Below are 24,030 nucleotides of genomic sequence, written 5' to 3'. Positions count from 1 at the left end.
CACGGGATAGGGGATCACTGGCAAGACCAACAATTATTGCCCATTGCTAATTGCTCTTGAGAAGATAATGGTTAAATCACTTCTTAAATCACTGCAGTCTATGTGGGGAAGATACTCCCTCAGTGCTATTAGGGAGGGAATTCCAGGATTTTGACCCAGCGATGATGGAGGAATAGAGTTATATTTCCAAGACAGGATGGTGTGTGACTTGGAGGTGGTGTTGTTCCCATGCACCTTCTGCCCTTGACCCTTTAGGCAGTAGAAGTTGCAGGTTTGGGAGATGCTGTCGAAGTAACGTTGGTGAGTGCACCTTGAAAGATGTTTCCTGCTGTTGGAAGCCAATCATCTCAGCCCCAGGACATTGCTGCAGGAGTTCCTAGGCCCAACCATCTTCAGCTGCTTCATCAGTGACCTTCCCTTCAGAAGGTTAGAAGTGCAGATGTTCACTAATGATTGCACAGTGTTCGGTTCCATTTGCAACTCCTCAGATACTGAAGCAGTCTGTGTCCTTATGCTGCAAGACCTCAACAACATTCAGGCTGATAAGTGGCAATAACATTCACACCACACAAGTACAATGACCATCTCCAACAAGAGTGAGTCTAACAGCATCCCTTTGACATTCAATGGCATTACCATTGTTAAATTTGTGCTGTGTATGACTCCAACTAGTGGAGAGTTTTCCCCCTGATTGCCACTGACTCCAGTTTTGCTAGGGCTCCTTGATGCCATACTCAGTCAAATGTTGCCTTGATGTCAAGGGCAGTCACTTTCACCTCACATCTGGAGTTCAGCTCTTTTGTCCATGTTTGGACAAAGGCTGCAATGAGGTCAGGAGCTGAGTGGCCCTGGCAGAACCCAAATTGAGCATCAGAGAGCAGGTTATTGCTGAGCAAGTGCCGCGTGTTAGCACTGTCGACAATCCCTTCCATTGCTTTGCTGATGATCAAGAATAGACTGATAGGTAGATAATTGGCTGGGTTGGATTTGACCTGTATGACATAGGGGAGGTGGTGGTGTAGTGGTAATGTCACTGGTCTAGTACTGCAAAGCGTACCTAATATTTTGGGGACACAGGTTCAAATCCCACCACATTAGGTGGTGAAATTTGATTTCAATGAATAAATCTGGAATTAAAAGCTAGTCTAATGTGACTATAAAGCAATTATTATAACAATCCATCTGGTTCACTAAAGAAATCTGCTATCCTTATCAGGTCTGGCCGACATGTGACTCCAGGCCCACAGCAATGTGGTTAATTCTTAAATAGCCTACCTAGCAAGCCACTCAGTTCAAAGGCAATTTGGGATGGGCAATAAATGCTGGCCTAGCCAGCAATGCTTACATCCCATGAACTAATAAAAGAAAGGACATACTTGGGCAGTTTTTCACATTGTCAGGTAGATGCCAGTGTTGGAGCAGCTTGGCTAGAGGCACGGCTAGTTCTGGAGCGCATGTCTTCAGTACTATTGCTGGAATGTTGTCCAGCCCCATAGCCTTTGCAGTATCCAGTGCTTTCAGCCGTTTCTTGATATCACGTGAATTGAATCAAATTGGCTGAAGACTGGCATCTGTGATGCTGGAGACCTCAGGAGGAGGCCAAGATGGATCAGCCACATGGCACTTCTGGCTGAGCTTGGTTCCAAATGCTTCTTTTCGATGATGAACTGGGTTCCCCCATCGTTGAAGATGGGGATATGTTTGGAGTCCTCTCCTGTTAGTTGTTTAATTTCCCACCACCATTCATAACTGGATGTGGCAGGACTGCAGAGCTTAGATCTGATCCGTTGGTTGTGGGATCCCTTAGCTTTATCGCATGCTGCTTGCACTGTTTGGCATGCAAGTAGTCCTGTGTTGTAGCAGCACCAGGTTGACACCTCATTTTAGGTATGCCTGGTGCTGCTCCTAGCATGCCCTCCTGCACTCTTCACTGAACTAGGGTTGATCCCTCGGCTTGATGCTAGAGTGAGGGTTATGCTGGGCCATGAGGTTACAGATTGTGGTTGAATACAATTCTGTTGCTGCTGATGGCCCACAGCTCCTCATGGATGCCTAGTTTTGAGATGCTAACAGTTCGAAATCTTCGTTGAAGTCCTCCACCCAGAGTACATTCTGTGCCCTTGCCATCCTCAGTGCTTCTTCCAACTGGTGTTCAACATGGTGGAGTACTGATTCATGCGAACATACATACGAACATATGAACGAGGAGCAGGAGTCGGCCACTCGGCCCCTCGACCTGCTCCACCATTCAATAAGATCATGGCTGATCTGAATGTAACCTCAAATTCACATTCCTGCATATCCCCGATAAACTTTCACCCCCTTGCTTATCAAGAATCTATCTACCTCTGCCTTAAAACTATTTAAAGACTCTGATTCCACTACCTTTTGAGGAAGAGAGTTCCAAAGACTCACGACCCTCTGAGAGAAAAAAATTCTCCTCATCTCTGTCTTAAATGGGCGACCCCTAGTTCTAGATTCTCCCACAAGGGGAAACATCCTTTCCACATCCACCCTGTCAAGACCCCTCAGGATCTTATATGGTTCAATCAAGTCGCCTCTTACTCTCCTAAACTCAAGTGGATACAAGCCTAGCATGTCCAACCGTTCCTCATAAGACAACCTGCCCATTCCAGGCATTAGTCTAGTATACCTTCTCTGAACTGCTTCCAACGCATTCACATCCTGCCTTAAATAAGGAGACCAATACTGTACACAGTACTCCAGATGTGGTCTCACCAATGCCGTGTTTAACTGAAGCATAACGTCCCTACTTTTGTATTCAATTCCACTCGCAATAAATGGTAACATTAGAGTCATAGAGTCATAGAGTTATACAGCATAGTAACAGGCCATTCGGCCCACCATGTCTGTGCCGGCCATCAAGCACCTAACTATTCTAATCCCATTTTCTAGCACTTGGCCCGTAGCCTTGTATGTTATGGCGTTTCAAGTGCTCATCTAAATACTTATTAAATGTTATGAGGGTCCCTGCCTCTACCACCTTTTCAAGCAGTGCGTTCCAGATTCCAACCACCCTCTGGGTGAAAAACTTTTTCCTCAAATCCCTTCTTAACCTTAAATCTGTGTCCCCTGGTTATTGACACCTACGCTAAGGGAAAAAGTTTCTTCCTATTTAACCCATCAATGCCCCTCATAATTTTGTATACCTCAATCAGGTCCCCCCTCAGCCTTCTCTGCTCTAAGGAAAACAACCCTAGCCTTTTCAGTCTCTCTTCATAGCTGAAATGCTCCAGCCCAGGCAATATCCTGGTGAATCTCCTCTGCATCCTCTCCAGTGCAATCACATCCTTCCTATAGTGTGGTGTCCAGAACTGTACACAGTACTCCAGCTGTGGCCTAACTAGCGTTTTATACAGCTCCACCATAACCTCCCTGCTCTTATTCTCTATGCCTCGGCTAATAAAGGCACGTATCCCAAATGCCTTCATAACCACCTTATCTACCTGTGCTCCTGCCTTCAGCGATCTATGGACAAGTACACCAAGGTCCCTCTGACCCTCTGTACTTCCTAGGGTCCTAACATCCATTGTATATTCCCTTGCCTTGTTAGTCCTCCCAAAATGCATCACCTCACACTTCTCAGGATTAAATTCCATTTGCCACTGCTCTGCCCATCTTACCAGCCCATCTATATCGTCCTGTAATATAAGGCTTTCCTCCTCACTATTTACGACACCACCAATCTTCATGTCATCTGCGAACTTATTGATCATACCTCCTATATTCACGTCTAAATCATTAATGAACACTGCAAACAGCAAGGTTCCCAGCACCGATCCCTGTGGTACACCACTGGTCACAGGCTTCCACTCGCAAAAACAACCCTCAACTATCACCCTCTGCCTCATGCCACTGAGCCAATTTTGGATTCAGTTTGCCAAATTGTCCTGGAACTCATGGGCTCTTACCTTCTTAACCAATCCCCCATGCAGGACCTTATCAAAAGACTCACTGAAGTCCATGTTGACTACATCAACTGCTTTACCCTCATCTACACATCTAGTCACCACCTCGGAAAATTCAATCAAGTATGTTAGACACGATCTCCCCCGACAAAGCCATACTGACTATCCCTGATTAATGCCTGCCTCTCCAAGTGGAGATTCATCCTGTCCCTCAGAAATTTTTCCAATAGTTTCCCAATAGACTCACCGGCCAGAGAGGATTTGAAAATTTGTGTCAGAGCCCCTGCAATCTCCTCCCTTGCCTCACATAACAGCCTGGGGTACATCTCATCTGAGCCTGGGGATTTATCCACTTTTAAGCCCACTAAAACTGCTACTACTTCCTCACTTTCAATGCTAATATGTTCAAGGATATCACAATCCCCCTCCCTGTTCTCTACACCTATATCGTCCTTCTCCATAGTGAACCCAGATGAAAAGTAATCATTTAAAACCTTACCTATGCCCTCCGGTTCCAGTTTGCCACTTTGGGCACTACTCTTTCCCTGGTTATGCTCTTGCCCTTAATATACTTATGAAATGCCTTATGATTTTCCTTTAACTTTCCCCGCCAGTGTTTTTTCATATCCCCTCTTCGCTCTCCTAATTACTTTTTTAAGTACCCCCCCCCCTACACTTTCTATACTCCTCTAGTGCCTTCGCTGTTTCAGCGCTCTGAATCTGCCATAAATCTCCTTTTTTTTCTTTATCCAATCCTCTATATCCCTTGACATCCAAGGTTCCCTGGACTTGTTGGTCCTACCCTTCTCCTTAACAGGTGCATGTTGGCTCTGAGCTCTCACTATCTCCTCTTGGAATGACTCCCACTGGTCTGATGTAGACTTTCCTACAAGTAGCTGCTCCCAGTCCACTTTGGCCAGATCCTGTTTCATCATATTGAAATCGGCCTTCCTTCAGTACCTTTATTTCCAGTCCATCTTTGTCCTTTTCCATAACTACCTTAAATCTTACAGAGTTATGGTCACTATCCCCGAAATGCTCCCCCACTGACACTTCTACCATTTGTCTGGCTTCATTCCCTTGGATTAGGTCCATTACTGCCCCTTCTCTTGTAGGACTTTCTACATACTGGCACAAAAAGCTCTCCTGTATGCAATTTAAGATTTCAACCCCCTTTAAGACTTTTGCACTAAGACTATCCCAGTTGATATTGGGGAAGTTGAAATCCCCTCCTATTATTACCCTATTATTTTTACACCTCACTGAGATTTGCCTACATACCTGCTCCTCTATCTCTCCCTGACTGTTTGGAGGCCTGTAGTACACTCCCAGCCAAGTGATTGCCCCCTTTTTGTTTTTAAGTTCTACCCATATGGCCTCATTTGAGGAACCTTCTAAGATATCATCCCTCCTTACTACAGTAATTGACTCCTTGATCAACAGTGCAATGCCAGCTCCTCTTTTACCCCCTTCCCTGTCACACCTGAAGATTCTATACCCTGGAATATTGAGCTGCCAGTCCTGCCCCTCCCTCAACCATGTCTCTGTGATAGCGATAATATCATATTCCCATGTGTTAATCAACGCCCTCAATTCATCTGCCTTTCTGGTAAGACTCCTTGCATTAAAATAGATGCAGTCCAGCCTTGCATTTTTCACTTGTGCCTTAACAATTCTATATTTGCTCTGCCTTCCAGACTGACTCAGTTTCTCTTCTATATTTGACTGTGCATCACCCCCTACTGTACCTCCACTCTGCATCCCATCCCCCTGCCAAATTAGTTTAAACCCCCTCCAACAGCACTAGCAAACCTCCCAGCAAGGATGTTGGTCCCGTTCCGGTTCAGGTGCAAGGATGTCACGGAGCGGCTGCAGGACATTCTGAAGGGGGAGGGTGAACAGTCAGAGGTCGTAGTATATATTGGTACCAACGACATAGGTAGAAAGAGGGATGAGGTCCTGCAACAAGAATTTAGGGAGCTAGGTAGCAGATTAAAAAGCAGGACCTCAAAGGTTTTAATCTCTGGATTGCTCCCGGTGTCACGTGGTAGTGAGCATAGGAATAGGAGGATAGAGCAGATGAATGCGTGGCTGAAGAGATGGTGCAGGAGGGAAGGCTTTAGTTTCCTGGATCACTGGATCTGTTTCTGGCAAAGGTGGGACTTGTACAAGTTGCCACTAGGGAGGCAACATACCATCCTGGAGTCACGTTTGCGGCCACATAAACACCTATCTGTACCCCTTACGATAGAATCCCCTATCACTATAGTTCTCCCACTCGTTTTCCTCCCCTCCTGTGCAGCTGAGCCACCCGTGGTGCCACACACTTGGCTCTTGCTGCATTCCCCTGAGAAGCTATCTCACCCAACAGTATCCAAAGTAGAAAGTCTGTTAGATAGGGAGATGGATCCAGGGGATTCCTGCACTACCTGCCTAGTTCTTCTACTCTGCCTGGCAGTCACCCATTCCCTTTCTGCCTGAGCAGTCTTTACCTGCGGTGTGACCACCTCCCTCTATGTGCTATCCATGATGATCTCAGCCTCGCAGATGCTCCACAGTGTCTCCAGCCGCCACTCCAGATCCGAAACGTGGATTTCGAGTAGCTGCATCTGGAGACACTTTCTGCACACGTGTTCGCCCTGGACACTGGAAGTGTCCCTGACTTCCCACATTGCACAGGAGGAGCACTCCACATTGCTGAGCTGCCCTGCCATGACCTACCCTTAATTTTTCCCCTTAAATTACCCAAAAATTAAATTTACACTGGGGACCTTGATTCCCTAAAAAAAGCACTATCAACTATGTTTAAAAAAACTGTAGACCTTTCCCTTTACTTTTTGTTACTTACCCAGATATTTAGAGTTATTCCCTAACAGCAGTTACTCACCAACCAATCACCTTGTAGCTTTCCTGTGACGTCACTGCTCACTTTGTTTTCAAACTCCAGCGTGCCTGGACTCCTCTCCGCTGCTCTCCCGGAAGGTAACTGACTGGTCCGCGATCCTCGGGCTCAGTTTATCCTCTTCTCTCACTTGGTGTTTTCCCTGCAGGTCCGCTCCTCTCTGCTGCTCTCCCGAAAGGTGAGTGATTGGGCCGTGATCCTCGGGCTCAATTTATCCTCTTCTCTCACTTGGTGTTTTCCCGCAGGTCCGCTCCTCTCCGCTGCTCTCCCGTAAGGTGAGTGATTGGGCCGCGACCCTCGGGCTCAATTTATCCTCTTCTCTTGCTCTGTGTTTTTCCTGCAGGTCCACTCCTCTCTGCTGCTCTCCCGGAATGTGAGTGACTGGGCCGCGATCCTCAGGCTCAATTTATCCTCTTCTCTCGCTCGATGTTTTCCCCGCAGGTCCGCTCCTCTCCGCTGCTCTCCCGGAAGGTAACTGACTGGTCCGCGATCCTCGGGCTCAGTTTATCCTCTTCTCTCACTTGGTGTTTTCCCTGCAGGTCCGCTCCTCTCTGCTGCTCTCCCGAAAGGTGAGTGATTGGGCCGTGATCCTCGGGCTCAATTTATCCTCTTCTCTCACTTGGTGTTTTCCCTGCAGGCCTGCTCCTCTCCCGGAAGGTGAGTGACTGGGCCTCCGTCCTTGGGCTTCATTTATCCTCTTCTCTCGTTCGGTGTTTTCTCCACAGGTCCACTCCTTTCCGCTGCTCACCTGGAAGGTAAGCTTTCTATTAGCTTTCCTAATTGCTTTCTGAACTTGCATACTAACCTTTTGCGATTCATGTACAAGGAAACCCAGATCCCTCTGCGTCTCAGAGCTCTGCAATCTCTCACCATTTAGATAATATGCTACTTTTTTATTTTTCCTGCCAAAATGGACAATTTCATACTTTCCCTCATTATACTTCATTTGCCAGATCCTTGCCCACTCACTTAACCTATTTATTTCCCTTCATAGCCTCCTTATGTCCCCTTCACAGCTTAACTTTCCTACCTATCTTTGTGTCATCAGCAAATTTAGCAACCATACCTTCGGTCCCTCCATCCAAGTTATTTATATAAATTGTAAAAAGCTGAGGTCCCAGCACTGATCCCTGCTGCACACCACTCATTACATCTTGCCAACCAGAAAATTACCCATTTATGCCTAATCTCTGTTTCCTGTTAGCTAGCCAATCTTCTATCCATGCCAATATGTTACCCCTTAGTCCATGAGCTGTTGTTTTCCATAATAAACTTTCATGTGGTACCTAATCAATTGCCTGCTGGAAATCTAAGTACAGTACATTCATTGGTTCCCCTTCATCTACAGCACATGTTACTTCTTCAAAGAACTCCAATAAATTGGTTAAACATGATTACCCTTTCACAAAACCATGTTGACTCTGCCTGATTGCCATGATTATTTTCTAAATGCTCTGCTATAACATCTTTAATAATCGCTTCTAAAATTTTCCCCAAGACTGATGTTAAGCTAACTGGCATGTAGTTTCCTGCTTTCTGTCTCCTCCCTTTTTGAATAAAGGAGTTACATTGGCTAGTTTTCAATCCAATGGAACCTTCCCTGTATCTAAGGAATTTTGGAAAATTAAAACTAACGCATCAACTATTTCACTAGCCACTTCTTTTAACACCCTAGGATGAAGTCCATCAGGACCTGGGACTTGTCAGCCCGCAGCTCCAACAATTTGTTCAGTACCACTTCCCTGATGATTGTAGTTTTCTTGAGTTCCACCCTCCCTTCCATTTCCTGATTTACAGCTATTTCTGGGATGTTACTTGTATCCTCTATCGTGAAGACCGATGCAAAATAGCTGTTCAATTCATCTGACATCTCCTTATTTTCCCTTATTAATTCCCCAGAATTACTTTCTATAGGACCAATGCTCACTTTGTTAACTCTTCTTTTTTTAAACATCTATAGAAACTCTTACTGTTTGTTTTTATATTTCTAGATAGCTTTGTCCCGTACACTAATTTTTACCTCCTTATCAATCTTTTAGTCATTCTTTGCTGTTCTTTATATTCTGTCCAATCATCTGACCTGCCACCCATCTTTGTGCAATTATATGCTTTTTCTTTAAGTTTTAACATCTTTAACGTTTTTAGTTTATCCCGGATAGAGGGTCCTCCTTTTGGAATTTTTCTTTCTCGTTACAATCTTTCTATTCTGTGTATTCTGAAATATCTCCTTAAATGTCTACCACTGCATCTCTATTGTCCTATCCCTTAACCAGATGTGGACAACATTGGGCTGATAAGTGGCAAGTAATATTCAAACCACACAAGTGCCAGGCAATGACCATCTCCAACAAGAGAGACCCCAACCATCTCCCATTGATATTCAATGGCATTGCCATCACTGTATCCCCCACTATCAACACTCTGGGGGTTACCATCGACCAGAAACTGAACTGGACCAGCCATATAAGTACCATGGTTACAAGAGCAGGTCGAGTAACTCATCTCCTGACTCCTCAAAGCCATCTACAAGGCACAAGTCAGGAGTGTGATGGAATATTCTCCACTTGCCTGGATGAGTGCAACTTCAACAACACTCAAGACGCTTGACACCATCCAAGACAAAACAGCCCGCTTGATTGGCACCCCATCCACCACCTTCAACATTCACTCCCTCCAGCACCAATGCACAGTGGCAGCAGTGTGTACCATCTACAAGATGCACTGCAGCTCACAAGTCTGTTGTGTGGCACTGTCCATGTACACCACATTAACTGCATTGCCCTCATCAACCCTCTCTGTTACCTCCTCGAAAAACTCCAGCAAGTTAGTTAAACATGATTCTCCCTTAAGAAATCCATGCATTCCTTAATTAACTTACATTTGTCCATGTGACTATTGATTTTGTCCCAAAATATTTTTTCTAGATGTTTTCCCACCACCAAAGTTAAACTGACTGGCCTGTAGTTGCTGGACTTATCTTTACACCCTTTTTTGAACAAGCGTGTGACGTTTGCAATTCTCCAGTCCTCTAGAGTCCTCTGACCCCCAAGTCTAAGGAAGACTGAAAAATTATGGCCAGTGTCTCTGCGATTTCCACCCTGACTTCCCTCAGTATTCTTGGATGCATCTCATTCAGCCCTGGTGTTTTATCCACTTTAAGTACAGACAGCCTGTCTAATACTTCCTCTTTATCAGTTTTAAACCCCTCTAGCGTCTGACTTACCTCCTCTTTCAACATTGCCTAGGTTGCATCTTCTTTCTTGGTAAAGACAGATGCAAAGTATTCATTTAATACCTCAGCTACGCCCTCTGCCTCCATGTGTATATCCCCTGTCTGGTCCCTAATCAGCCCCACTCCTCCTTTTACCATCATTTTACTGTTTATATGCCTATAGAAAACTTTGCGATTTCCTTTAATGCTAGCTTCCAGTCTCTTTTCAGGCTCTCTCTTTACTTCTCTTATTTGCTTTTTCACTTCCCCTCTGGACCATGTATATTCAGCCTGGTTCTCAATATTATTTTCTACCTGGCATCTGGCATAAGCACACTTTTTCTTCTTTATCTTAATCTCTACCTCTTTTGTCATCCAGGGAGCTCTGGATTTGTTTGCTGTACATTTCCCCTTCAAGGGAACATATTTTGACTGTGCGCGAATTATCTCTTCTTTGAAGGTGTTCATCTACAGGTTTTCCTGCCAGCTTTTGACTCCAATTTATTTGCCCCAGCTCCATTTTTACCCCATTGAAGTTGACCTTCCCCCAGTTAATTATTCTTATCCTGGATTGCTCTTTGTCCTTTTCCATAGTCAGCCTAAACCTTATGATACAATGATCACTATCCCCTAAATGCTCTCCTACTGATCCTTGATCCACTTGGCCCATCTCATTCCCAAGAACCAGGTCTAGCAGTGCCTCCTTTCTCGTTGGACTAGCAACATACCGTTGTAGAAAATTTTCCTGAACACACTCTAGGAACTCTTGCCCCTCACTGCCCTTTACACTACTATTATCCTAGTCTATGCTTGGATAATTAAAGTCCCCCGTTATAACTACCCTATAATTTTTGCACCTCTCTGTAATTTCCTTGCAAATTTGTTCCTCCACGTCCTTAGTTCTCGTTGTTAGTTGTGGGATCGCTTAGCTCCATCTATTGCCTGCTGCTTCTGCTGTTTAGCGTGCATGTAGTCCTGTGTTGTAGCTTCACCAGGTTGACACATCATTTGTAGGTATGCCTGGTGCTGCTCCTGGCACACTCTCCGAAATTCCTTATTGAAGCATGGTTGATCCCCTGGCTTGATAGTAATGGTAGAGTGAGGGATATGCCAGGCCATGAGCTTACACATTGTGGTGGAAAACAATTCTGCTGCTGGTGATGGCCCACAGCATCTCATTGATGCCAGGTTTTGTTCTGCTAGATCTGTTCTGAATCTATCCCGTTTAACAAGGTGATAGTGCCACACAACACGATGGAGGGTGTTCTCAGTGTGAAGATACGAATTCTTCTCCACAAGGAGTGTGCAGTCGTCACTCCTACCAATATTGTCATGGACAGCTGCCTCTCTGACAGGTAGATTGGTGAGGACAAGGCCAAGTTGTTTTTTTCTCTCCCAACTTGCTGCAAGTCCAGTCTGGCAGTTATGTCCTTCAGGACACAACCAGCTTGGTCAGTAGTGGTGCTACCTAACCACCCTTGGTGGTAAACATTGAAGTCCCACAGCCAGAATACATTCTGTGCCCTTGCTATCCTCAGTGCTTCTTCCAAGTGGTGTTCAATATAAAGGAGTACTGATTCATTAGCTGCAGGAGGGCAATAGGTAGTAATCGGCAGGAGGTTTCCTTACCCATGTTTGACTTGATGCATGAGATTTCATGGCGTCCAGAGTCAATTATGACCCAATTTCTTGTAAAGTTTGTTTTATACAGTTATGTCTGGAGATTTTGAAATAGGTGTTTCTTATGAGTCTTTTGACAAGACATTACAATTTAGATTGATGTTACTTACGTTCATTGCTTCCCTTAAACAAAGAAGCACAAAGCAGCAGACACATACTGAATAACATAGACGGGGTCATTAACCATCCAGAACCTGCTAGTTAACTACTCAGGGGATATTTTGCTGCTGTTTCCACACATTTTCCACCATTTGCCTCTAAGCCAGAGTAAGGTCTATTCCCTGAAGGCAGCCGGTGTATTCACTCCACCTTCTCATATTTAACAAAAACATCCAAAAGTAGGAAAGTGCAACAGAAAATTTATTACAGGTAATTTTCCTGTAGTCGGATGACCAGCAAGTTGTCAGTAGAAGTATTGGAGCAAGTTATTTCTGCCTTCCCTGTTGGGAAATGGAGTCTAGTACGGAGAGACAGAAGAAGAGAAAATAATCTTAAAAATTAGGTTAAGAAAATATCTACTCAAACCCAGTGACTCCTTATTCAATTCAATAATAACTATATTGGGTTGGATTTCAGCAATGGGGAAGGTGGTGGGTGGGGTGGGGGTCAGGTTGGAAATTCTAGCCTGGGTATGATACTAACGTATAAAGTAAAGAGGCAATGGCTCTTTGTGAATTCTGCTTTTTAAGAGAAATCAGTCTGACCTTTTAAAAAAAATTTCACATCTTGGAATACAAATGATTTGATTACATTTATTTTTATGTTGCAGCTAAAATACAGTACTAAAGTGAAAATAAAGCTGGTTTACTTTAAGAAATTCTGAGATGCAGATAACCTTCAGCTAACATCCAGGAAGACTATGGTGGTAGACATCAGGACAGGAAAGGAGTGAAATGAAACCCTGAGATGTAGTCTCAGTGGAGGATCTGATTTAGCTCTGAGAATTTGTCTGTCAATTCCTCCTTGTGGACTCTGTGATATTACTACACCAACTGTCAATTCCTCCTGGTTACGTATATTGTTGTTTGAATGCGATGATCCATCAGAGAAACCTAAAGAGCCACATATTATATTACAAACGAAACCAGCGAATGTACCTCAATGTACACACTAAGTGGGTTTCCCGTATCTGCTACTTGATATAGAACTGTAGCAAGAGTTTCTATGTAGTAAATTCTTTATTTTCAGTATCAGTTTGAACAAGAATCTGATCATTCGCAAAACTATTCTGCACATTAAATTTTTGACAAGTTATGAATCAGAATCTACCATAATCTAAGGAGGCCTCTTCAATGAATATACCCAAATAAGTCTATTCTGATTTCTAATTTTTGCCATTGAGCAAGTTCTGTGGAATATCTGGTAAAGAAATTAATGCCCTTTAATGCATATTCCCATTAAAAAACATCGACAGGTACATCTGAACACCAAGCTGTTGCACTGGAAATTTAGCATGGAGTTTTCACTCTATTCTGTTGTTTGATTGAATACTAGAATTCCACAAAATGTTCAGTAAAACTGCAGCATATCTTTACATTGTTATTGACGTCAATGAGAAAGAAAATTGTACAGGATATAAAACGGGCAGTCAATTCATTATCAATAAAAGTAAAAATTCTCCCCAAAGAATCTCATTATCTCTTCCTGGTATAAATAGGAATTATGATTGTAATTGTCATTGTCAGAGTACATTCTGTTCATATGTGCATTTTAAATTTTCATAGCTGTTGATTTTGATTTCATCTGGGTAAAGAACTATATTGATTTTTGATTTACCTTGACACATTAGATGTAATGGTATTTTCCTGTATTAGCCATTAAAATAAATCTCAGTAGGCTAGAAACCACTACCAGCAACATTAGTAGATGAACACTCAACAGGTCCATATGACATTTCTCTTATCCATTATCTTAATGAAGGCTGTAATCCACTTACTTTAAATGGAATGCATATAGATCTCTGGTATGGGATATTTTTTAAATTTCACTGTTACACAAAGGACAATCTTCTGAGGTTGGGTAAGGGCACCTCATTGATAAGGAGTCGTCGGAAGGAGGTTTTTATTGCTTGTTGAACAAATGAAAATTAAGATAATAAAGAAGATGGCTGAAAAGCCAAGAATGAACTGTGTTTAGTTTAGTTTATGTTTGCTGAGACATGAGAAAGGTCAAATAAATAACACGGGGAGTGAAATTGGCCCAGATAGCAAGGTACTAACAGCAGTCCATGATCTTCATAGATGCTCAGGAGGTGATCACAGAGACTTGGGGTGTCACACTGTAGAAGGTTGTCTCTTCTGGCTTCGACTCGCTTTGTGACTAGTTACAGATAACAATGAGGCAGGGATTCACTGATATTATTGGTATCATTAGGCCTGCTTTTTCATCGATGTGTAACTGTGCAGTGCCAGTGTCTGGTAATAGTGGCATGACAAATGTGTACATGGATAATGATGCTGTCTCAGGATAGCAATGCATGTATGTTCTCTGGCCAGCTCCCTCCAATGCCTGAAGAAAGGGCACAGGACCAGTCCACCCATGCAGCAGGACTGAGATACAACATGCAGTATAATGAAGTTGTCATGAGATGAGGGCCACCTCATCTCCAAAAGGCTGCTTTAGGAATGCAGCAGCTCATGCACCCTTGCCACTAAGGTAGAGCCTTGACAAAAATACAATATTGGGGTTCAGAGTGCACAGATCATAGACTTAAACCAATGGGAAGCAGAGTGATAAGACACACGGGGCCAAAAATCCACAGTCGATTTGGCAAGATAGAAGCAGCAACATTTTCAAGGTTAGAATTTGGGATATGAGCCAGTTCCACCAGTTACACTCATTTTTCTTCCCTCTTAAATTTCCAGTCCAGATGCCAGGTTGGAGGAATCATCTCCCACATCCTGATACTTTCACTGGCACATACATACAAATGACATACATATATTGGCGTCACAATTCTCATCATTTATGCCCGTATTTCTATTATAACTTACATGCAGATAGATGAGACATTAGCCTTCTTATGACCCGACTAGTTCAGCGGAAGTGATTCAGTTAAGTTGCCTACTACCTAGAAAACCTTTATCTTATTGAATGAGTGAAAATTCTTGCCAAGAGGCAGTCGACAAACAGTCGTCTATTTATCTCTTTCCATTGAAATGAATGGAAATAATAATCAGGAGACATTCAACTACTGCCTGTTTATGATCCGCCAATGTTGAAAGTTCCATCCTATGAACTTTCCCTACAATGGAACTGTATGCACATTTGTTTGATTATATTTTGAATTAAAGGTAGAATTCTATCTTTCTTTGTCATCAAACAGGTCACCTTCTAGTCGGAATGAGGTCACCTTCTAGTCGGAATGAAGGCAATCAAGAATATGAGCTGTGTTAGCTCAGGTGCATAATAATCAATTGCAACAGTTCTAGCACTGCCCAGCTAAGATTGGGATAACTCACACAAGGGATTGAATTGGGATTCTTGAACAGTAAACCTTTGTTTTCCTCAGCTTTTGAGACTACTGTTTCTCATAGTACATGAATCTGTGGGAAAACAAGATGGCTGGTAACTATAACTTTTTATTCTTACTTCAATTTGGATAAATAACATTTGACACATCCAGCATAATATTACCAGTTGTGATATCAGCTTGACAATGCCAAAAAATATGTACTGTCTAAAGAAAATTCTCATTACTCTGGTCATCCTGCTGAGATGTAGCGAGAATCTATGACAAATTAGTCATAATTGCAAAGGTCATGTCTCACCCTGGATTGATCCAGAGACGGGTGTATTTTCAGTACTTACAGCTGTCCTCTTCTTCGGTGAAAACGCTGATCACATAGCAGGCATAAACAAAACCAATGAGCTGTGGGGAGAAGAGAAAAGGGAATCCAAAGTTATATACTGTTTGAAGTATTTTTCAATGTATCTATCCTACAGTCCTTGGACTAGAAATAGCAAGTCCTTCCATTTTAATTATTTAAGATTGAATTTATTTAAGAATGTGTTGGCACTTTTAAAGATGGTATTATTTTACATTTTCCCCTTTTTAATTTTGATTTTTATCAATTCAGGATAGTTAAATACCTGGATTGCCACTCTAAACTAAACTTCTGTTAGGCTGCTTTGAAATCTTCTCTAAGAAACTGGAAGCCACAGTCGGGACGTCAAGGTATCATGTTTAGTAAAATATGTCACCTAGTGTTCTAGAATGGTTTTTATGAAATACAAAGCAGTATTTACTGATACAGACATGAGTAAAAGAGCAACCAAACTATTCCAAAAACACAATTCAGAAATTGTTAACAGCTGCATGTGGTAAAGAATAATGCCATTAAAAAGGACCTTACAAAGAGTTCAGGAGTTGATTTTCATCTTAGTGCCCTGATTTGGGGTGCTCGGCAGGAAATACGGCAGAAATCAATTCTTCTGTTTTCCTGCTGGTTTAAGATCTTCTCATTGCACCTTTGGTGGGTGTCTGAAGATCCTGCCCGAAGTAGGCAGAAGCTTCTTTACTATGCACAAGGGGACGGGGAAAGACACCACACCATTTTCTGGCCCATGGACATGCAGGACATTGAGTCTTGAACATGTGCAGTGAAACCTGGCAGGAACAAGGCTTTGTTTGGACTTATAAAAAGTTTACATACTTTAAAGGTAAGCGCATCCAGCCTTTTAAAGGCCATTTCTGTAAAAAGACTTTGCTCTCCTCCCCGCTCCTCCCCCCACAGCTGGTACTTAGATTTTCATGCGCTTTTGTGCCAGTTGCTCTTACTTAACCTTCTAAAAAAAATTTTTTTTTTTTTAATAATTTCCTTTTATTAGCATCAGTGTGTGTGTGCTACCAGAAATTCTTTGAGCTGATCTGTCTAGAGGGTAAAGGGATTCACAAGGATGCATGGCTGATCAGGCTTCCAGTGAGGTGCTCTGGACCCTCCTGCCCACACGCACACCCCAACATCTCACGTTGACTGATGTTGTTGATGGAAGCTCCTCTCCTCAATGATGGCTGCAACAGTTGATTCCAGTGGCACCATAATGAAAAAGAACAACTTATATTTATATATACTGTTACGACCAGGTGAGAAAGGGGTCTAGGGGTTCCCTCTCAGCCTTTGCCTGGTTTAACCGTAACAGAGTTTAATTTTAAAAAACCGTGCTTTTAGTTCCCCTTCAGTGAATCCTTGTTCACTGCTTTCCAATTATAAGGCAAAGAAATCAATCAGACAGGTTTTCTTAGATTTAAACAAGAAAGATGGAAGTTTATTAAATTTAAACTCTAAATCGGTTAACGACTACAAATACACGACGCGACCACACTAGCATGCATATGTGATAAACACACATGCAAATAGAGACAGAAAAAGCAGATAGAATAAAGGGTAAAAGTATGAGGCAATAGCTGGGTTTCTATTTACGGTCCGTTGAATTCGATGTAGAATCTTTGATTGCCGGTAAGTCTTGCCATTTAGTTGGAGCCCAGTGCATGCTTTAAAACTTGTTTCGATGTAGGAGCCTTTTCTCTGTTGAGATTTTAGTGACTTCAGTGGATCCAGAGATTAGTGAAAGAGAGAAAAAAACAGCCAGACAGGAGAGAGGCTCTCTTCCAAGTTCAGTTGCAATCTACAGTCTCTGCCTTCAAACTGTCCTGTTGACACAATTCAAAACTCCAAGTTGGCCTGCAGGTTAGTCATGTGACCAACCCCTTATTTGGGAACAACTGCTCCTGCAGTTTGTGGATTTCAAAGTTCTTGGTGGGGATGGGGGGTGTAGTGCTGTCTCTTACACCGACAAGATGTGGATCACCATTGCCCAGACCAATCTCTTGTTAATTGAATCAGTGAGCAGTTCCCATTGCCTCTCCAAGCACTGTCTCTTAGTTTGCAAATGCCTTCCAGCCACTGCTGATCTCTCTAAACAAGTCATCTCTTCACTCCAGCAACAGTTTAAAATTAATATTCATGTGACGAAATTAATATGCCTCATTCTTGGCAGGTGGGGGTCATCATGACAATACCTTTACCATCATAAAACATCCCAAGGCACTTCACAGGAGCATTATAAAGAAAAATTAGACAACTAGCCCACAAGGAGATATTAGGTCAGATGACCAAAAACTTGGTCAAGAAAGTAGCTTTTAAGGAGTGTCTTAAAGGAAGAAAGCTAGGGAGCGAGGCAGAGAGGAATAGGGAGGGAATTCCAGAGCTTAGGGCCTTGGCAGCTGAAGGCAGATATTTTGGAGGGTTGTGGGATTGTAGGAGATTACAGAGATAGAGAGGGGTGAGGCCATGGAGGGATTTGAAAGCAAGGATGAAAATTTTAAAATCAAGATGTTGTTTGACCAGGAGCCAATGTCATTCAATGAGCACAGGGGTGACAGAGGAATGGGACTTGGTGCAAGTAAGACACGGGCAGCAGAGTTTTGGATGACCTCAAGTTTATGGAGGGTAGAACCGTAAGAATCCAGCCTGGAATGCATTAGAATAATCAAGGCTAGGGGTAACAAAGGCACGAATGAGGATTTCAGCAGCTGATAAGCTGAGACAGGGCAAAGTCGGGCGATGTTACGGAAGTGAAAAGAGGTGGTCTTAGTGATGGCGTGAGTATGTGGTCGGAAGCTTATCTCGGGTCAAATATGACACCAAGGTTGCATACTGTCTGGTTTAGTCTTAGATTGTTGCCAGGGAGAGGGTTGGAGTCAGTAGCTAGGGCATGGAGTTTGGAGTGGAGACCGAAAACAATGGCTTCAGTTGTCCCAATATTTAATTGAAGGAAATTTCTGCTCATTCACTACTGGGTTTCATGGGTTTGCAATTCAGCGCAGCCTTAAGTATATGTGCTGCTCACTGGGAATTTTCCAATCGGCTGTCTTAACCTGGCTTCCAGCACATAAATGAAAGTTCTTTGTGGGTTCACCCAATCAGCCACTGAAATATTGTTGACTGATGTGGAAAACACACAAGGAAATATGTTTCCTGACAATTCTGGCAGGTGAAGCTAGGACAAGAGGGCATAGCCTCAAGATTAGAGGGAGCAGATTTAGGACTGAATTAAGAAGGAACTTCTTCACGCAGAGGGTTGTTAATCTATGGAATTCCTTGCCCAGTGAAGTAGTTGACGCTTCTTCAGTAAACGTTTTTAAAGCTAAGGTAGATATCTTTTTGAACAATAAAGGAATTAAGGGATACGGTGAGAGCGCGGGTAAGTGGATCTGAGTCCACGAAAAGATCAGCCATGATCTTATTGAATGGCGGAGCAGGCTCGAGGGGTCGGACGGCCTATTCCTGCTCCTAGTTCTTATGATCTTATGAATTCTTGTTTTGATTTTCAGAACAATTGAGGCCAATGTTAAATAGAACAAAAACTGTATTTGCACAGAAATGGTCTGTGTTTTTTTCTACAAGTCTACACTGTCAGCTGTAAAATGAACATCCCAGTCTTCATTTAAACATATCTCATTCAGTATAGTGTCAATAATAAAACAAAAGAGGATGATTTTCATCAACAGATTGAAAACAATTTTAATTTTATTTGACCTGCTTTAATCACCCTTGAACCCCAAGTCCTAATAGCATTCAATTTTCTGCTGTATTCTCAATTGCACAATTATTCACAACTTTGAGTGTAAATTTCACAGTCTAACAGTGACACCACTGGTAGGAGCTGAAAATTGTGTGCCTGTCAAAGTTATAGTGATGGGGACAATTAAAGGGGAGTGTCCCATGGAAGGGAAGGGAAATTTTGGGAAAGCTACTGGAGAGTTTTAAAAAGCATTTTAGCCCATCTGCAACCTTTGCCAAGGCTGAAGGGGTATGGGCTTAAAGAGTGGCAGACCAGGATGAAGGCATAGGTCTGCAAAAGTGATCAAATGCAGCCTAACATTTGGTCTCCCCATTGATGGCTGCTTTAGTCGAGGTGATGCAGTTTGCGATGCTTACAAGAAGGTTTTTCTTCTGTGCTCACCTACAGCATCATTGCATAGGTCAGCACTGTGACATGTCTCCAAGAAGGTGCAGACTAGTTTCAGGCTACAGCTGACTCTTAAGCTATGTTGCAAGGTAGACACTGATATCCTTGCAGCACATGGCAGTAGTTGGTATCTTCCCCTCTACTGATCCTGACCCCGAGGAGGCAAGTTACCACAGTTGTTCCCAGGTAGATTTCCCAGGTGTTTGTTTGCACCTTGGTAGGTGTGGCAAAACAGGCAGTGTTGGCATGCAATACCATATAAAGCACGACATCTTGTGATTGAAATGCTTAGGAAAAAGCATCCAGCAGGAGGATTAGATAGACATTTATATCCCTTAAATCTCATATCTCCCTAATAAAGCCATTCCTCTCTCTCACCCTGACCATTCCCCTTGCTATGGCCCTCATCTCCACTTCTTTAGGTTTAAGGGGCACAGACTTGAAAGGATATGGTGGAGAACTGATTTAGCCACTCACCGCCAGATCTATGTGGATCACATAAAATACTATTGAGTCCTGCTCTCATCTGCTAAAACTGCTCACTATTCTGGGATCATCCTGGAATGTTAAAGATAACTCCCGGCTTCTTTTTCCTACTGCAAAGCATCTTCTTAAATCCCTCTCCCCTATCTCCTCCACCCTCACCTCCAACAATAAGTGCGAGTAGCTGATGGACTTCTCTGTCACTGAGATCAGGACCACCCAACCAGTTGCCTTTACTGTATCACTCCCTTTCCACGGGGCCAAACTTCCTCTAAAGCTCCCCTTCTCCCCTAGCCCCGAACTCGCATCTTTCTTTAGTTTCTCTCCTATCTCCCCTCTTGCCCTCTCCAAGCTTATGCTGTTCTCAGGAATGAACTAAGGTTTGGACGTGATTAGTAGAAGGTATGAGACTGAGACTCCATGCTGATGAACAACAATGGATTCTTCTTTATTTTCTTTTTTTCCCCCTCTCACTTTCCCTTTGCTGGCTCCTGTGTGTTGTACAGCAGTCTCAAGTGTACAAAGTGCACAATGCAATTTTCAAAACAGAACAGAGCTCATATTGTCCATTGTGGGGTGTCATGGAAGGGTTTTTTTCCTCTGTTTAAAAACTAATGGGGCCTGTGTGCCTTTAAGACTGAGAGCAGTTTTTTATATTCTCTGGGAATAGTATGTGTGAGCTACAAGCCTGTTCCTAAGCAATAGCTAGAGGGAGAGATCACATGCCGTATTGTATCAGTTTGACTGTGTGTAAAGGCTGGCTAGAACTGCTTTGATTAGATTAGATTAGATTAGAGATACAGCACTGAAACAGGCCCTTCGGCCCACCGAGTCTGTGCCGAACATCAACCACCCATTTATACTAATCCTACACTAATTCCATATTCCTACCACATCCCCACCTGTCCCTATATTCCCCTACCACCTCCCTATACTAGTGACAATTTATAATGGCCAATTTACCTATCAACCTGCAAGTCTTTTGGCTTGTGGGAGGAAACCAGAGCACCCGGAGAAAACCCACGCAGACACAGGGAGAACTTGCAAACTCCACACAGGCAGTACCCGGAATCGAACCCGGGTCCCTGGAGCTGTGAGGCTGCGGTGCTAACCACTGCGCCACTGTGCCGCCCTGGTATGCCGATCTGGCATACCAGCGAAGCGTGCTCTCCTTGAAGGAAGAAAGGATTTGTCTCTCTCAGCAGAAAATCTACATTGGCCTACAGGTTGTATTTCACCTAAAGAGGAAAAGACTCCTGGAAAGGAATCTTTGCATTGTTGGAAGTAGCATTTTCCTTTTTACTCACGTCTCTAATAAGTCTCTGCCTCAGAAATGACTTTCTGTTGTCTTTTGTGTTTCTGGGAATTCTGGAAACTCAGTAAAGTTTCTACTGATAGACTGCTAATTCAAAAATCTAAATAGACCAGTTGTTATACTCCTTGTTGAAAGATATGTGTGACACCTACTGCAGCCGAAGTGCCGTGAACGCCTATCCATTACAGACTGTTCATCAAACTCGTCTGGAGACTTTGAGTGGCATCTGACTATTCAACTCTGGGACACCTCACTGAACCGGGAATGTAACCCACCAGGATTTACAACCCAGCGACTTATCTATTCCTAAGAAACAGCTCTAATTTAAAGCACCATTTTAAAAAACCAGTTAACCACTGGTTTTTGAATGTATGTGTATGTACATGAGAGTTAGGGGGAATAAAAAGTTAGAAAGTCTTTTCAGCCAGAGATTTATCTCAGTATTGTTTAAGATTTAGTTTAATAATAAATCGTAAATTTGTTGTTGTTTAAAGATACCTGGTTTGATGTGTTATATTCCAGGGGTGGGGCGGGTGTAATAAAGTGTTTAATTTGGCTAATTTTCAGTAGATGGGAAACTTTAATAATATGCTGTGACCTGTAGAGAAATGGGACTGAATTGGCAGTGCATTACACCCACTTGGTCGTAACGGTGGGGGGGAGAGATCGTGGCGGTGGGGGGGGGGGGGGGGGAGAGATTGTGTGAGGGAAATTGTGGGGGGAGAGATTGTGAAGGGGAGATTGTGGGGGGGAGAGTTTCTTTTGGGGGGAGAGAGATTGTGGGGGAGAGATTGTGTGGGGGGAGAGATTGTGGGGGGAGATTGTGAGGATAGATATTGTAGGGCAGGGAGATTGTCAGGGGGGACAGATTGTGGAGGGAGAAGTTGTGGGGTGAGAGGTTGTGGGGGAGAGAAATTGTGGGGGGAAAGATTTGTGGGGAAGAGATTGTGGGTGTAGAGATTGTTGGTGAGGAGATTGTGGGGAGAGGGCCCATACTGGATACTGTCCCTTTGAGCTGTCATCGGAATCCTCTGCAGCAGGACTCCTCTACGACCTCACCCCTCCGATGAGCTGGCAAAGGAACCATTGTTTTTAACCCCTGGCTTGGTTGCAGCCCAGTAATGCTAGAATGAATCATCATGTGCTGATCCCAACTCTATACTAGCTTCCAAGGCACGTGCATTTTTTTTTATTCGTTCGTGGGATGTAGGCTTCACTGGCTAGGCCAGCATTTATTGTCCATGTCTAATTGCCCTTGAGAAGGTGGTGGTGAGCTGCCTTCTTGAACCGCTGCACTCTTTGGGGTGTAGGTACACCCACAGTGCTATGAGGAAGGGAGTCGGGTGATGTGCTGAATAGTTGGAGGTATGAAGAGGTAGCAAAAGGTAGGTGTGGGGCCGGAAGCATTTATCACTATGGATCCCTTTGTCTCTCCTGGTGTTCACTTTGCAATAATTTACATTGCAGCAATATTTTAGTGCAGCTTCCCTTTAAGATACAGCCCGCCTTTAAAAGCAGGCTGACCATACCATGTGGTGAGCAAACCACGCTGCTGGGGCATCCTGCTCTGTCAGTGGCTACAAGCAGCGTTCAGAAGCAGAAAATGCTACAATCATTTAGATGAGGTGGTTACACAAAGTTTTCCTGTTGCCCACCTGAATCTGAATGGTGTGGTCAGGTTGCGAATCACAAACCCTGCATCCAAATAACAAGCCAACAAATATCTAGCTGAATAATTATGTTAATGAAATAATTCATTAAAGAAATTAGTGTCAAACGTTATTATTTTAATGAAGCAAAATGATTTTTAATCAATGATTTAACGTTCTTATTAGCATTCCCAGCTGCCATGCTCGATTGGTAGATATTGCCTCATACAAGGTTCTGCTATACTGATTTAAGGAGTCTCTTTTTGACATCTTGGCATGAATTGATTGGAGATTTTCTGTATGGTAATGACAATGTCCGGCTGGGGTGAATTTAAAAACAAATTATGTATGTACTTTTAGTCAGGTATTCAGCATATGGTACTTGAGCACAATTTCATATTTTTGTGGACAATTTAACAGAGTTACATTCTGGGATTTCACTATGGGCTAGTTTTTGCATTGAAAGCGGGAAATGCAAGTTGGGACTGTTTCTGGGTATTGAATCCGCATCCGAGGAAAACAGAATTGAGTCACGATTTTCACGGGAGTGACCAGTTAATTGCTATGGAGGTGGGGTTGGCAGCCAATTAGTGGCAGCAGAGGCAGGAATGGAGGCAGGTGAACTGAGTGCAGGCCTGATTTAAACTCACCATGGCAGCCACTACTGTGCCTGCTGTTTCCCTGCTGCAACAGGAGACAGACTGTTATTGAGCTTTGGGCTGCATCCCTGCATTTCATGATGTCCCAGGCGAGCTGGATGCCTGGAACCAGGGCAGGGCAGTCTCTTGTTTTTTCTGACAACAACCTGAAAGTGATGCTGGAGACCGTGAGGAGATGAGGGAGGATCTTGAATCAGGTTAAATCTGCTGGGAGCCTAACTGGAGGCA

General features: G+C 43.3%; 1 protein-coding gene across 2 annotated transcripts in view; it reads right to left on the bottom strand.

Annotated features, from left to right (window-relative positions):
• The window catches only part of LOC137369591 (sodium/potassium-transporting ATPase subunit beta-1-interacting protein 3), a 693,785-nt gene that overhangs the window by 31,574 nt on the left and 638,181 nt on the right, over nt 1–24,030 (bottom strand). For both annotated transcript variants that reach the window (XM_068030897.1, XM_068030898.1), the window contains exon 5: nt 15,533–15,593. In XM_068030897.1, the coding sequence (XP_067886998.1) occupies nt 15,533–15,593 (61 nt within the window). The remainder of the gene's footprint in view (nt 1–15,532; nt 15,594–24,030) is intronic.

Source organism: Heterodontus francisci, chromosome 5, assembly GCF_036365525.1.
Source record: "Heterodontus francisci isolate sHetFra1 chromosome 5, sHetFra1.hap1, whole genome shotgun sequence".
Classification (NCBI taxonomy): Eukaryota; Metazoa; Chordata; class Chondrichthyes; order Heterodontiformes; family Heterodontidae; genus Heterodontus; species Heterodontus francisci.
The sequence above is the reverse complement of the archived record's forward strand: the minus strand, read 5'-3'. Positions and strand labels throughout refer to the sequence as shown.